This window comes from Chiloscyllium punctatum, chromosome 7 (genome assembly GCF_047496795.1).
Source record: "Chiloscyllium punctatum isolate Juve2018m chromosome 7, sChiPun1.3, whole genome shotgun sequence".
In the NCBI taxonomy this organism is placed as follows: domain Eukaryota; kingdom Metazoa; phylum Chordata; class Chondrichthyes; order Orectolobiformes; family Hemiscylliidae; genus Chiloscyllium; species Chiloscyllium punctatum.
In genome coordinates this window covers 118,916,194-118,932,102 of record NC_092745.1, presented here as the reverse complement: position 1 = coordinate 118,932,102, position 15,909 = coordinate 118,916,194, and the positions used below count along the sequence as shown (strand labels likewise).

The 15,909-nt window shown below is 41.9% G+C and overlaps 1 protein-coding gene across 5 annotated transcripts in view; it reads right to left on the bottom strand.

The window, feature by feature from the left end:
* Positions 1–15,909, bottom strand: part of LOC140480091 (kynurenine--oxoglutarate transaminase 3-like) — an 87,242-nt gene that overhangs the window by 32,261 nt on the left and 39,072 nt on the right. For 4 of the 5 annotated variants that reach the window (XM_072574725.1, XM_072574727.1, XM_072574728.1 and 1 more), the window contains 5 exons: positions 12,074–12,223; positions 11,411–11,497; positions 6,937–7,068; positions 2,883–3,003; positions 1,006–1,082 (listed from right to left, as the gene is read on the bottom strand). In XM_072574725.1, the coding sequence (XP_072430826.1) occupies positions 1,006–1,082; positions 2,883–3,003; positions 6,937–7,068; positions 11,411–11,497; positions 12,074–12,223 (567 nt within the window). The remainder of the gene's footprint in view (positions 1–1,005; positions 1,083–2,882; positions 3,004–6,936; positions 7,069–11,410; positions 11,498–12,073; positions 12,224–15,909) is intronic. The other variant, XM_072574729.1, reaches the window with a different exon arrangement.

The following is a 15,909-nucleotide window of genomic DNA, read 5'->3' as shown; positions in this document are numbered from 1 at the left end:
TTTAAAGGTCAACAGAAAGGCACAAGAAGAGCTACAGAGAAAGGTAAGATAGATAATGAGAAAAAAGCAAACTCAGAATATAAAGTCAGAAAGCAAAGGTTTCCATAAATATATAAAACAAAAAAGAGTGACTAAAGTAAACATCAGTCCTTTAGAGGATGAGAAGCGGGATTTAGTAATGGGATATGAGGAAATGGCCAAGGGATTGAACAGGTATTTTGTGTCGGTCTTCACAGTGAAGGACATGATAACACGCCAGTAATTGTCAAAGAAACAAAGGTAGGCGAGGACCTAGAAACTATCATTATCATGAAAAGAAGTAGTGTTGGGTGAGCTAATGGACCTAAAGGTAGACAAGTCTCCTTGCCCTGATGGAATGCAACCCAGGGTACTAAAAGAGACAGCGGGAAAAATAACAATTGCACTTGTGGTAATTTTCCAAAGTTCACTGGACTCTGGGGCAGTTCCAGCAGATCGAAAACAGCAAATGTGACACCATTGTTTTAAAAAGGGAGACAAAACATGGGGTATTATAGACCAGTTAGCTTAACTTCTGTAGTGGGTAAAATGCTTGAGTCTATTATCAATGAAGAAATAGCAAGGCATCTCGATAGAAATTGTCCTGTTAGGCAAATGCAACATGGGTTCATGAAGGGCAGGCATGCTAAATTAATCTTTAGGAATTCTATGAACACAGTGGACAACAGGGGCCCAGTAGATATGCTATATCTAGATTTTCAAAAGGCACTCGATAAGTTGCCACACAAAAGGCTGCTGTATAAGATTAAAAATGCAAGGCATTATGAGTAATATATTAGTATAGACAGAGGATTGGTTAACCAACAAGAAGCAAAGAGTGGGGATAAATGAGTGCTATTCTGGTTGGCAATCTGGTTGGCAAGTGATCGGAGCTTTATTTCTGAAGACCCGAGCTGAAAGAGACTTATGTGAGCTATTCATTTACAGTTTAAAACAAAGAAACAGGTAAATTTTTAAAATACTCACCTTCCAGCCAGTCACGCTAAAGGTTTTCCCAGCACTTCCAATGGTAATAGTCCTGTCCCACATGCCTGGCAAAGTGCCTATGAAGGCAAAGGGCAAAATCAATGTGAAATTAACTGGCCACCTAACTCTGTTAAAGAAGTAAGCAACTTAAGGAAGTTCACTTCAATATAGTAAAAACACAGAGAAACTCAAGATAGCTCAGGTGGTCAAGACAGAGTGTGGCTAAACCCTGGGAAGATGTTGGAATCTCTGCTTCTGACCACCATCCAGTGACCTGTGGTTTGAATGTTGGTTAAGGTTTAGGCTTAATGAGGATTCTGTGCTCCCCTTGGTACAATGTCCCACTGTTTGGCAGATTTCCAGCTGCTATCCCACTTAACATCAAGCCCTGGCAAAGCCCACCCTGAATGTTGAATAACAGGGTACACCAGACCTTATTCTGCAAAGGCAGACCGCGGGAAATCAAGACTCAGTTGCCTGAATACATTGTGCAGCATGACTGTCTGATTAAAATATCAGGGGAAAACAGGACCCATGTGAAGTAAGAAAGAACTTAAGGCTCAGGAGTGAAAGCTACGATAAGAGCAATCCTAATCAAAGTAAAGGAAACCTTCAATTGCTCCATGGAACAAAGGAAAAGGTAAGCAGAAGTGAACCAAGTCACCTCATTTGCTGACAGCAACAGGTTTTGTATAATTTATAACATTTGCAGAACTAAAGATGCAGATTATGTAACGTAGTATGTGTTTCTCAATGCCTCTAGCAAACGTATTTAGTTTAAATCAACGAGGTAAAAACAATGACTGCAGATGCTGGAAACCAGATTCTGGATTAGTGGTGCTGGAAGAGCACAGCAGATGCTGCCTGAACTGCTGTGCTCTTCCAGCACCACTAATCCAGTATTTAGTTTAAAGTTCATCCATTTTCTACTCTATATCCCACAGCCAGCACTAACTATACTGCCATTGTTTAAGGTTTCCGTGCTGTATGATTCTATTAGCTAAGGCATAGTATAAACCACAATGTCAGTCAATGCTGGAAAAGGGACTTTCAGAGGGACTGTAAGATTAAATTATTACCAGAATCAATCTTGCTCAAAAAATAATCCCAAGGAAATCGCGTAAATCTGTCAAATCAGACAAGAATAGTAAAGGCTTAACAGAAGGTCACGATTCTCCCCTCTCATCACCAGCAATAATCCAAGAGGCTTTTGAGCAGAACACAGGCAAAAGGCAAAAGCATTTCACAGCCATAACAGGAAAAAAAATGGAGCCTAGTAAAATCTCAAATGAAAAAGATCCATTTCAATGACAAAACCAGACAATTTCCAATTATCATTAAAAGGTGGGAACTGACAACCTAGTTGGTCTCGAGTGGTTCAAGGACAGTCACAACATGTGCTGTGCATCTAACCATCAACCAGGAGACTCAAGGCAGTGAATCTCAGAAAACCTGAGAAATATTTCTTGATAGGTCTTACTTGGGGTTGAGACCTTCACCAAGCGGTTTTTACCTCAACGGGTTTGCTTGGAAAATGCTTACATAATGGCTAGGAAAAAGATATGACCTCCTGTCCTATCATGACAAGCCTCTTAAAATAACCTAATATTAATATAAGGCTTTTAATATAGGAAAATGCCCTACAGCCCTCAGCTCCCCACAGGAATACAATCAAACAGAGACTGACATTGAGCCAAAGGAAGAACTATTAGGACAGGTGACTAAATGATTCTAAAAGATGTGGAACTTATGGATTGCCTTAGAAAGGGGAGAGAGGAGTAGAAAAGTTTAAGGATACCAGAGAGTAGGCTAAAAGAACTAATCATTGCTGCAGAGTGTGTGCATACACCAGTATAAGCCCATTTCCTCAGTATTACCTATTTTGATGTGCTTATGTCCATTGTACACGAGCCACTCATACACTTCATCACTGATGCAGAGAACGTCATGCTTAATACACAGGTCTGCAATCATCTTCAGTTCTTCCATTTTAAATACCTAAATACATGAACCACACTGCATTAGAATACGATGGGGAACTCCAGACAAAACACTAGTTCTTAGACAAGGTGTGTTAAAAAAAATGAATTTGTTCTTTTAAAATGCTGCAAAAACAAAGCTTTAAAAAAACACAGTCAAATGGCACACAGCATTGCAAGCTCAGGCTAATCTATCAAAACAAATGGATTACTGACAGCACTGCAATCAAAGAACACATGCCAATTGGTTTATCAATAAAACCTCTGGGCCTTGCATCAGCATCATCCCTTTTATTTATAAGAGCAATAATAGATACTGAAGAAAGGGATTAGGAGAGCTAAGAGAGGGCATGAAAAATCCCTGGCGGATAGGATCAAGGATAACCCCAAGGCATTCTATGCGTATGTGAGAAACCTGAGAATGACGAGAACGAGGGTAGGTCCGATCAAGGACAGTGGTGGGAGACTGTGTATTGAGTCGGAAGAGATAGGAGAGGTCTTGAACAAGTACTTCTCTTCAGTATTTACGAACGAGAGGGACTGTATTGTTGAAGAGGAGAGTGTGAAACGGACTGATAAGCTAGAAGAGATATCTGTTAGGAAGGAAGATGTGTTGGACATTTTGAACAACTTGAGGATAGACAAGTCCCCCGGGCCTGACGGGATATATCCTAGGATTATGTGGGAAGCAAGAGAGGAAATTGCAGTACCGTTGGCAATGATCTTCTCGTCTTCACTGGCAACGGGGGTGGTACCAGGGGACTGGAGAGTAGCGAATGTTGTGCCCCTGTTCAAAAAAGGGAATAGGGATAACCCCGGGAATTACAGGCCAGTTAGTCTTACTTCTGTGGTAGGCAAAGTAATGGAAAGGGTACTGAGGGATAGGATTTACGAGTATCTGGAACGGCACTGCTTGATTAGGGACAGCCAGCACGGATTTGTGAAGGGTAGGTCTTGCCTTACAAGTCTTATTGAATTCTTCGAGGAGGTGACCAAGCATGTGGATGAGGGTAGAGCAGTGGATGTAGTGTACATGGATTTTAGTAAGGCATTTGATAAGGTTCCCCATGGTAGGCTTATGCGGAAAGTCAGGAGGCATGGGATAGAGGGAAATTTGGCCAATTGGATAGAAAACTGGCTAACCGGTCGAAGTCAGAGAGTGGTGGTAGATGGTAAATATTCAGCATGGAGTCCAGTTACAAGTGGAGTTCCGCAGGGATCAGTTCTGGGCCCTCTGCTGTTTGTAATTTTTATTAATGACTTAGATGAGGGAGTCGAAGGGTGGGTCAGTAAATTTGCAGATGATACAAAGATAGGTGGAGTTGTGGACAGTGAGGAGGGCTGTTGTCGGCTGCAGAGGGACTTAGATATGATGCAGAGCTGGGCTGAGGAGTGGCAGATGGAGTTCAACCCTGCCAAGTGTGAAGTTGTCCATTTTGGAAGAACAAATAAGAATGCGGAATACAGGGTTAATGGTAGGGTTCTTGGTCAGGTGGAGGAACAGAGGGATCTTGGGGTCTATGTACATAGATCTTTGAAGGTTGCCACTCAGGTGGATAGAGTTTGTAAGAAGGCCTATGGAGTATTATCGTTCATTAGCAGAGGGATTGAATTCAAGAGTCGTGAGGTGATGTTGCAGCTGTACAGGACTTTGGTTAGGCCACATTTGGAGTACTGTGTGCAGTTCTGGTCGCCTCACTTTAGGAAAGATGTGGAAGCTTTGGAGAGGGTGCAGAGAAGATTTACCAGGATGTTGCCTGGAATGGAGAGTAGGTCATACGAGGATAGGTTGAGAGTTCTCGGCCTTTTCTCGTTGGAACGGCGAAGGATGAGGGGTGACTTGATAGAGGTTTATAAGATGATCAGAGGAATAGATAGAGTAGACAGTCAGAAACTTTTTCCACGGGTTCAACAGAGTGTTACAAGGGGACATAAATTTAAGGTGAAGGGTGGAAGGTATAGGGGAGATGTCAGGGGTGGGTTCTTCACCCAGAGAGTGGTGGGGGCATGGAATGCGCTGCCCGTGGGAGTGGTAGAGTCAGATTCATTGGCGACCTTTAAGCGGCATTTGGATAGGTACATGGATGGGTGCTTAATCTAGGATAGAAGTTCGGCACAACATCGTGGGCCGAAGGGCCTGTTCTGTGCTGTATTGTTCTATGTTCTATGTTCTAACCTCTTACTGTAGATTTGAAGAACAAGCAACATTTGATAAGACAGCAGCAGTGGAAGCTGTGTTACTTTCAGAAAACAGAAGCACGTGGTGTCAACTCAGAGAAAACATCCAGGATTTAAAGAAGCAGCAAAAGGAACACTCAAGCCATTCAACAATGATCAGCATATAATCAAAGACCCCTCCCACCCTGGTTATAATCTCTTCCACCCTTCTCCATCGGGCAGATGATGCAAAAGACAACACACACCAACAGATTTAAGAACAGCTTCTTCCCTGCCGTTATCAAACGTTTGAGTGGACCTCTCGTATATTAGAGTTTTCTCTGCACCTTCTCTGTACCTGTAACACTGTTTTCAGCATTCTGTTCTATTACCCTGATGTACATATGTAAAGTATGATTTGTCTAACGAGCACCGCAAAACAATACTTTTCACTACATCTTGGTACATGTGACAGTAATAAATCAAATAAAATCAAGGCAATTAAAATACTAGGTGTGTTATAGCCTTCAAAATAGTCAAAAATTATCTATTAAATCCCTGTGAACTGAAATACATAACTTGTGATTGAAGTATTTCTCCCAAGCGCATAAGAATGTCTTTGTTTGAAAGAATGTGAATGGAGTTCAGTACTTGCTAACCAATGTTATTTGATTTGATTTTAAATTCAAAAAAGTAGAACATGTGATCCAACATAAAGTCATATAGCATGAAAACCTTTGGCTCAGTGGTTAGCACTGCTGCCTCTCAGTGCCAGGGACGCAGGTTCAATTCCTGCCTCAGGCAACTGTCTGTGTGGGGTTTGCACATTCTCCCTGTGTCTATGTGGGTTTCCTCCCACAATCCCGAGGTGGTCAGGTGAATTGGCCATGCTAACTTGCCCATAGTGTTAGGTGCATTAGTCAGGGGTAAATATAGGGAAATGGGACCCTCTTCAGAGGGTTGTTGGGGCTGAGGGGCATGTTTCTAAACTAAACTAGTCCCACCTGCCTGTATTTAGTCCAAACCTTTCCTAATCAAATGTCTTTTGAGCATTGTAACTGTACCTGCATCCACCATGTGCACTGGCAGTTCATTCCACAAGTAACCACTTTCTATGTAAAAAAGTTGTCCTTCATATTCTTTACACACTGTTCTCCTCTAACCTTACCCCTGAGTTTTGAACTCCCCCACCTTAGGGAAAAGACCTTGGCTATTCACCCTATTCATACTCCTCATGATTTTATAAACCTCTATAAAGGTCACCCCCTCAAATTGCCATGCTCCAGTGAAAAACGTCCCAACCATTTTTTATAACTCAAACCTTCCATTCCCTGCAACGTCCCTCTTCTGAACCCTTTCGAGTTTAATAATACCTTGGGTAAATGTAGGGGTATGGGTGGGTTGCGCTTCGGCGGGGCGGTGTGGGCTTGTTGGGCCGAAGGGCCTGTTTCCACACTGTAATGTAATCTAATCTAATCTAATTAACAAGGCAACCAGAACTACACACAGTACTCCAGAAGAGGTCTCACCAACATCCTGTATGACCTCAATATGATGTCCTAACTCCTACTTTCAATGAGCTGAGCAATGATGCCAAACACCTTCTCAACCACCCCGTCTACCTGTGACACAAATTTCAAAGAATTATAGCCCTGAGCTCCTAGGTGTCCCTGTTCTACAACACTACCCAGGGACCAACCATTAATTGCATAAGTCCTGCCCTCTACACATCTGAGAGATTGTTATTTGATGCTTAACTTTTCAGAAAGTCAAAGATTAGGTTTTGAAGCCATACCTTACCCAATGGATTATTGGGTGTGTTAATGATTATTGCTTTGGTCCGAGAATTAAATTTACTAGAAAGCTCTTCTTCATCGAGTTTCCAATCTCCACTATCGCTTATGCCTTGGTCGACTTTCTCTTGTACCTAAATGAAGACACAAATGGTATATTTGACCTCTCCAACAGAAAATCTAGTATTTACAACAAACAAAAAGTGGGAAATTTTTAAAAACATGATCATAGCAAATAGGAGAAGTAAACCACTCAACCCCTAAAGCCTGCTCCATCAGTCAATCAATATCACTGTAGCTGCTCCCTCAACTTCATTTTCCCATCAGCTCCCCAAATCATTTGATTTCCAAGGTCAGGGGCTCCCAAACCATGGGGACGTCAGCTCTGAGGCAGCAATGGAAACTGTCAAGGGAAGACTTTAGCTGTACAGTTTTGAGACAGATGCCAAGGTTCTAATGAAATACCTGGAGGATTTTTGGCTCCTGGGCCACATCACAATCTTTGAAATGGTTGTGGCAAAACTATCGACCCCTCACTCAACACCTATCCCTCCCCCCTCCCTGCTCAGCAACTCCACCCTCCACTAATCAAATCTCCCATTCCCCAATTTGGTTACCCCAGACTCACTCAAAATTTCTTCTCCCGCAACTGTCTTCCCCAATCCCCTCCCCAACTCAGTAACTTCCTCATCACCCCAAACAACTGTTGTGACATTGCTTTCAAGAGGACTATGCTAATGAGAAGTGAGATGCAAAAGAAACAAGGATGATGTGAGAAAACACGTTTTTACACAGCGAGTAGTTAGGATAGGGAATGCACTGACTAGAAGGAAGGATCAATGGAAGTATTCAAGCAGGCATTGAATGAATAGTAGTGTACAAAGCTATGGGGGAGGCAAAGCAGGAGAATGGCACTAGGTAATGATGCTTGTTTGAAGAGCTGGTGCAAGCCATGATGGGCTGAACAGCTTTCTTCTGCATCTCAATAATTCTGATTCTGAGAAAGCAACCAGGATACAGAAAACACTAAACCCTCTTAAAAAGATCTGCACCTTAACTGTTATAAGCATCAGGACTATGGGTCATGGGCAGGAAATTGGGATTAGAAAGGGCATCCGGGTGTCTTTGGGTTGGCATGGACAAGACAAGTCAAAAGCCTCCCTTCTGAGCTGTATCATTTCTGTGCTTCTGAACCATGGCCTGCAGCCATTAGGCAGTTTATCTTGCAGCAACTGGTGTTAGGAAGTTGCAGCTGCTGAAACTTGACAGTGCATTTGTCTGTTGGACAGACTTGGAATATATCCTCCAATAAACAGACTATCGCTAGAAGCTTGTGTTAAGCAAAGCTGAAGCCACAATGCCAAGAACTCTCTTTTTCCCCCAATAATTCCTGACACCACCTGCCCTCAAACCCAGAATGTCACTATTTCTCAAAGATTAAATTGGGTCACATTAGGAACAAATTTGGAAGGAGTGGCCTAAGAAATCAAAAATCTCTCTCTGCCTTGAAGATACTCAATGTATCATCCACTAACCATTTCAGATGGAGAATACGAAAGGTTCACAATAATTTCAATGAAGACATTTTCCATCACCTCAATCCTGAATGATTGCCACCATATCCTGAGATTGCGGCCCTAAGATTGTGTTTTAGATTTCTCAGTCAGGGTGAATCAATCTCTTAGTGTCTACCTTGTCAAACACCTTCAGAATCTTGCACATCTCAATGTGATCATCTCTTTATTTAGCGAAACTCCAAAGTTTACTTAGCTTTAGAAAAAAATTACCAACCAAGGTCTAGATAGTGAAATTGGAAACAACTACACTTGCAGAATTTCTCTTTCTGAAAAATATTTATATTAGATATCAGAAAATAGGTGCAGAAGTAAGTAATTTCACTTCATCTTGCCTGTTTTGATGTCCCAGGAAGCCAAGGGATATGGAAGGGTCTGAACGGCGAAACAGACTCTATCTCCACACCAGTTCCTACTTCTCATGTTTTATCTTCTGTCATTCATGAGATTATTGCTGATCTTCAGGATTGAGTATTTTGTGTATCTTTTACACGTTCACCAGGGCATTAAGTGATCGATGTCCCCATAAAATGGACAACGAGCTAAAATTTAGAGCATATTACACAATGTGATAGTATTTATGTGCATCTCCAATTGACCGCTAATAGAAACTGTGTAGACAGTCAGAATGTACCACCTTCCTGAGGTTCTGATAAAATTAACGTCGGAGGTCAGATGAACTTTGTAGCAATTCAGGCACTTACCTCTGACTGAAACACATTGATTAATGCCTCTTGGGCTGCCATGCTGAATACAGCTTTATTCTAAATCATACAGAATTGGGCCAAAATTCAGGAGTCTACATCCATTCAGCACAGAATCGTTTACTATTGCCTTTTTAACAGGATAAACAGTACTCAGCATGTAATAAACCCTTCCCCGTGACTATCTGTCCCCAAGTATGGTGAGGTTAAATAGACTAGGGCTGTTTTCCTGGAGCATCAGAGGCTGAGGGGTGACCCTATAGAGGTTTATAAAATCATGAGGGGCATGGATAGGATAAATAGACAAAGTTCTTTCCCTGGCGTGGGAGAGTCCAGAACTAGAGGGCATAGGTTTAGGGTGAGAGGGGAAAGATATAAAAGAGACCTAAGGGGCAACGCTTTCAGGCAGAGGGTGGTACGTGTATGGAATGAGCTGCCAAAGGAAGTGATGAAGGCTAGTTCAACTGCAACATTTAAAAGGCATCTGGATGGGTATATGAATAGGAAGAGTTTGGAGGGATTTGGACCAGGTGCTGGCAGGTGGGACTAGATTGGGTTGGGATATCTAGTCAGTATGGATGAGTTGGACTGAAGGGTCTGCTTCCATGCTGTACAGCTCTATGACTCTATGACTCTAAATGACAGCAGATAAACAGAGTGTAATAGGAAAAACTAAATAGTCATAATCCAAATTAAAACATCAAGTATAAGTTAGCTAGTTTGTACAGTGGGGCTGTCTTGTCTTTTACTAAATTGATGATTTTGAATTGAACATATCCTAAACTGATGGAATAAAATGATTCCTGTATTTATGTTATTTTGCAATTAGTTAGATCTTTAATCCAGTTTATAGCAAACACAGGCAAACAGGCCCAAGCAACCAATCTCCTCCCAGGGAATACAGAAAGGTTGGATTTGAAAGATATGTTTTTAAAAACCGGAATTGGAGGGATGTCAGTCTGAGATTTTAAGAAGCATTATTGGATTAAAGGGAAAATTCCTTCAACTTGCCCTTTTAGCCACAGTATTCATGCAGCTGGTCCAGCTAATCTGGTCGATGGTAAGCCTTTGGGAGGTTGATATTGGAGAATTCAGCTACATTAATGCTGCTGGTCATCAAGGTTCGCTTTGATTTCCTGGCAATTAGTTGGCACAAATAGAACAAATTCCAAAAAGGAAATCCTCCACCAGCTTTGCATAATCGCCATGAATGCAAACAGCACCCAAATTCGACGAGACTAGCCCAATGTCAATACGAGTATTCTGTCCAGTTCCGTGAACCACACTTTCAGAAGGATGAGATAGCGTTAGAGAGGGTTTAGAAAAACTCACACTCAAGAATGGCATTTCCAGGGCTGAGTGAGTGGAAGACATAGGTGTGGAAGTAGACCATTCAGCCTATCAAATCTGCTTCACCATTCAATAAGATCATGGCTGGTCTGATAATCCTCAACTGAACTTTCCTGCTTTCTCCTCCCAACCCTTGATTCTCTTACTGATTAAAACTCTGGCTACCTCAAGCTCAATTATCTGGATAGACTGGAGAAGCTGACTTTGTTCTCTTCAAAGGAGAGAAGTTGAGAGGTGATTTGATAGAGGCGTTCAAAATCCTGAGGACTCTAGACAGAGCAATCAGGGAAAAAAACTGCTCTTATTGGTGGAAGAGTTGAGAACCAGAATACATTGATTTAAAGTGAATGGCAAAACGGGCATGAATAAAAACTTTTTCTTTAAACAGTGAGTGTTGAGAATCTGGAATGCGCTACCTAAGAATGTGATGGAGGAAAGTCAACTGGGATTTCAAAAGGGAATTGGAAAGCACCTGAAGAGAAAACACTTGCAGGGTTCAGGATCAAGTGGAGGGTGGAGCTAGCCAAGAGTTAGTAGAGGCCCAACAGGCCAAATTGCGTCCCTCTACATCTATGGTTCGATGCGATAAACATTTTTGTAAAATTGCTTTTTAAAGGCTGCAGCGCCACCTTTGGAGAAAGGAATAATACAAGCCTTTTTTTAAACTGAGGAGATTACAGTATCTCACTTAGAACAAGAATGAACGGGATTGATCATTATAGTTACCCATTGATTTCAATGAACACAGTTTGTGACAAGAGAAATTATAAAATGCTATATCTACTGCCAATTCTTACTGGAAAGCAGCAAGTTTTATCTTAATTAGTTCTGTTGGATTAAATACTCACTGGCTTTAGTGAGATGAAGACTGGGATTCCTCCAGCCATTTTAACCATTGGCTCATAACAGTCAAAGAATGGCTCAATGATAATCACCTAAAATTTAAAAGAAACATTAAAATTGAGTTCACTATCTAGAAAACAAAACTTGTGTGTATAAACATATTTCATAACCTAAACACAATCCAATACACTGCCCAGCCAAAGAATCATTACTGTTGCAACAGAGTTGTAACACAGGAGCAATTTGAATTTGGCTGGGTTCCAAGAAACCAATCAGGTAAAGGAAAAGCTAATATGTTGTTGGGGGAAGACATTGAAAAGAATTCACTGCTGTTTTCAATTTATACAAAGGAATCTTTCACATTTAACAGTCCAATTCTCAGTTTAGTCCTTCATCCAAGAGCCAGCTGCAAATACCCTCGAAAACCCATGATTTGGGGAAAGAGATAACAAATTTACCCCAAACTAGAGACACCAGAATCCAGCCTACCTCATTTCCAGGTGGGTGGGTGAGATTAGTACAGAGCACAGAACAAAACTGGGAGTGTCCTGGTCATGAGGTCACTCACTGGACCAACCCATGGACCATGAGGATCTTGCAGCACTCTCACTGTCCGTATGTGTTAATTATCACATATTCACACACAAACAAAATACGGCAAGTTTTACCTCATCTCCCTCGTCAACCAGTCCTTGTATAGAGTTAGAAAGAGAACCGTAGCCTCCAACTGTTACCAGAATCTCTTTATTTGGATCAATGGAACGTCCACATATATGTCCATATAATTCAGCAAGTGCCTTCACTAATGGAGGGTGACCCTTGCGTTAAAGAACAAAATACAGTAACAAGTATGAACAGTGCATTACTCTGTAAATCCTGTCAGGCAGCTTTAGTTTTGAATGGTTATTGTTGACAAGTTGGCCTTTAGATTCTCACAATGTACTTCCTGGAACTGGATCCACCAAACTAACTGCAGTTGTATGCAATTATTTTACTTGACTAAAGCTTAGGAGCAAAAACTTTTTGTCTTTCTAAAACAGAAACACATTTGCAGCAAAGACCAAACTGATTTAAAGGCATGGCTATTCATTTTAGTTTTCACTTTAAAAAAAGAGAATGAACCAATGATTTTAATTACGCAATTTCTTCGGTATTGTGAGTAGGTATTGTGTGAAGGAGATACATAATCACAATGGTCTTAAAACTTGATGTCCAATTTCAGTCATACAACTGTAACAGGACAGGAATTGTGTAATATGGCAAATCATTGTGAGGCTAAGCCCACCTGAGCTCATAGAATCGCTACAGTGTGGAAACGGGCCTTCAGCCCAATAAGTCCACACCCACCCTCCGTAGAGTACCCCACCCAAACCCTCTGCATTTATCCCTGACTAATGCACCTAACCTACACATCCCTGAACACGATGGACAATTCACCCTAACCTACACATCTTTGGTTTGTGAGAGGAAACCAGAGCAAACCCACACAGACATGGGGAGAATGTGCAAACTCCACACAGACAGCCATCTGACGCTGGAATCAAACCCGGGTCCCTAGTACTGTGAGGTAGCAGTGCTAGCCACTGAGCCACCGTGCCGCCCTTAGCTCCTTCAGTCAGGACAGAGGCAGTTTGCTACTGGGAAGGAAGGAAACTAAAAAAAAGCCAATTAAGCACTGACCCCAAACCACTAAATATAATGTGGCATTGTTGAGATTGCAATGGTCCAATTAAAATTTGACAGTTTTTAATTTTTCAGGAGTGTTCTAAATTGTCAACTCAAATTGTGTGATTCACATGTCTGCCTTTCCACCAAAATGGATGCCTGCATCCTTCGCGTGCCCAACATAGAAGACAATGAAGGGACAGCAGTGGTAAAATGGTAATGGCACTAGAGTAGTGAATCTACGAGCCTGGGTGAATATTCTGGGAAGGTGGGTTCAAATTCATTACAACAATAAAATTCACCAATAAGTTAAAAAAAATCTGGAATGAAAAACTAGCCTAATGGTGACCATGTCATTGTCATTCAAAAACCCAGTTGGGTCATGAATGCCCTTTAGGAAAGGAAACGACATCGTTATCTGACCTTGATTACATGTGACTCCCAGATTCACTGCAATGTGGTTGACTCTTAACTGTCTTCTGAGCAATTAGGCATGAAGAAAACATGCTGACCTAGCCAGCGATGTCCATGATCTGTAATTGAATAAGGGGAAAACAAAGAGAGGACAGAGTGCCTCAGAGAAGCCATCTCTCTGGCGCCATCTTGTTTTTTTAATGCCAGGCCTCCAAGTTGACTACAGGGGTAAATAGTTGGGGGGTGCGGTGTGGTTCCAGATGCATGGAAAATTACAGAAAAAGTTAAACTGAGGATTGGGCTATTAATAGTTCCAGAAGAAGAAATAGGACAGAGAGTGCAGAAAGGGTCAGGAATCTTATTTCAGGCAGAGCAGATATGGGGACAACTATGAGAAGAGAGGGGGTCAACACAAGTCTGAGGGTGTTGTGTTTAAATGTACACAGTACATGAAACAAGGTAAATGAGCTTGAGCAGATTGAAATTGTCAGGTAGGATGTGGGTATCACACAAAGTTGTGGTTTCCATGGGATCAGGGCAGGGAACTAAATATCCAAAGATACATCCTACCGAAAGATGGGCAGAGGGTGGGGTTATCTTATCAGTAAAAAATTAAATTATATTGATAGCAAGAAATGATACAAAGTCAGAAAGTGCAGAATCTGGTCGAACTGAAGAACCACAATGTAAAAAGACCCTGATGGGAGTTATGAACTCAAGTCTCTGAGCAGTAGTCAGTACGTGAGGCAGAAAAATCAATCAGGAGATAGAAAAGGCATGTAAGAAATGCATGATTACAATAATCATGGAGGACTTTAAAATGCAGTGGACTGGGAAAATCAGGTTGGTAGCTGTTACCAAGAATAAGAACTTCTGGAAATCTCTGATATGGTTTTTTGGAACAGCTTGTGGTAGACCCCACTAGGGAATAGACTCAGAAAGTGTGGTGCTGGAAAAGCACAGCTGGTCAGGCAGGTTCAGAGGAACAGGAGAGTTGACATTTCGAGCAAAAGCTCTTCATCAGGATTGAAATATCGACTCTCCTGCTCCTCGGATGCTGACTGACTTGCTGTGCTTTTCCAGCACCCCATGTTTTGACTCTGACCTCCGTCATCTGCAGTCTTCAGTTTCTCCCACTTGGGAATATGCAGTTCTAGATTTGGTGATGTGTAATGAGGCAGACTTGATTAAAGAGCCAAGGTGAAGGAGAAAGTGAAGATTGCAGATGCTGGAGAGTCCATTTTAAGGTGAAGGAACTACTAGGGGGCAGTGACCACATGATAGAATTCACCCTGCAATTTGAGAGGGAGAAGCTGGAATCAGATGTAACAGTAGTAGAATTGGGTAATGTTAATACAAAGACATGAGAAAGGAGCTGGGCAGAAGGGGAGCCTAGCAGGGCAGATGGTGGAGCAGCAGTGGTAGTGGAGAAAACACAACAGACATTTATCCCAAGAAAAAAGAACATACTAAGTGAAGGACAAGGCAACCATGACTGACAAGGGAAGTCAGGGACAGCGTTAACAGAAAAAGAAAAAGCATCCAATATGGTGAAAATTAGTCGGAAGCCAGAGGATTGGGAAGCCTTTAAAAAGCAGCAGAGGACAACTTGAAAGATTTCAGCAAAGATTTCCAAGGATGTTGCCAGGGTTGGAGGATTTAAGCCAAAGGGAGAGGCTGAACAGGCTGGGGCTGTTTTCCCTGGAACTGAGGGGTGACTTTATAGAAGTTTATAAAATCATGAGGGGCATGGATAGGATAAATGGATAAGGTTTTTCCCTGGGTTGGGGGGAGCCCAGAGCGAGAGGGCATAGGTTTAGGGTGAGTGGGGAAAGATATAAAAGAGACCTAAGGGGCAGCTTTTTCATGCAAAGGGTGGTGCGTGTATGGAATGAGCTGCCAGAGGAAGTGGTGGAGGCTGGTACAATTACAACATTTAAAAGGCAAGTGAATGGGTATATTTAGAGGAATACGGGCCAAGTGCTAGCAAATGGGATTAGACTGGGTTGAGATATCTGATCGGCATGGACGAGTTGGACCGACGGTATGTTTCCATACTGTACATCTCTATGACTCTACAACTAAGAAAACAATAAGGGGGTGTAGATGAGGGTAAATTGGCTAGTCATAAACAAAGATTGCAAGAGTTTTTATCAACATATAAGATCAGAGAGAGGCAAGAGTGGACATCAGACCGCTTTAAATGAGGCTGGACAAGTAGCAATAGGGAAAAAAGAAATGGCAGAGGAACCTAATAGATATTTTACTTTAGTCTTCACATTGGAAGACTCCAGATGTGTACCAGAATTTCAAGAGAGAGGGGGCAGGGCTGAGTGTAGTGGCCATCGCTAAGGAGAAGGTATTGGGGAAGCTGAAAGGTCTGTGGTGGATAAATCACCTAGACCAGATGGACTACACCTCACAG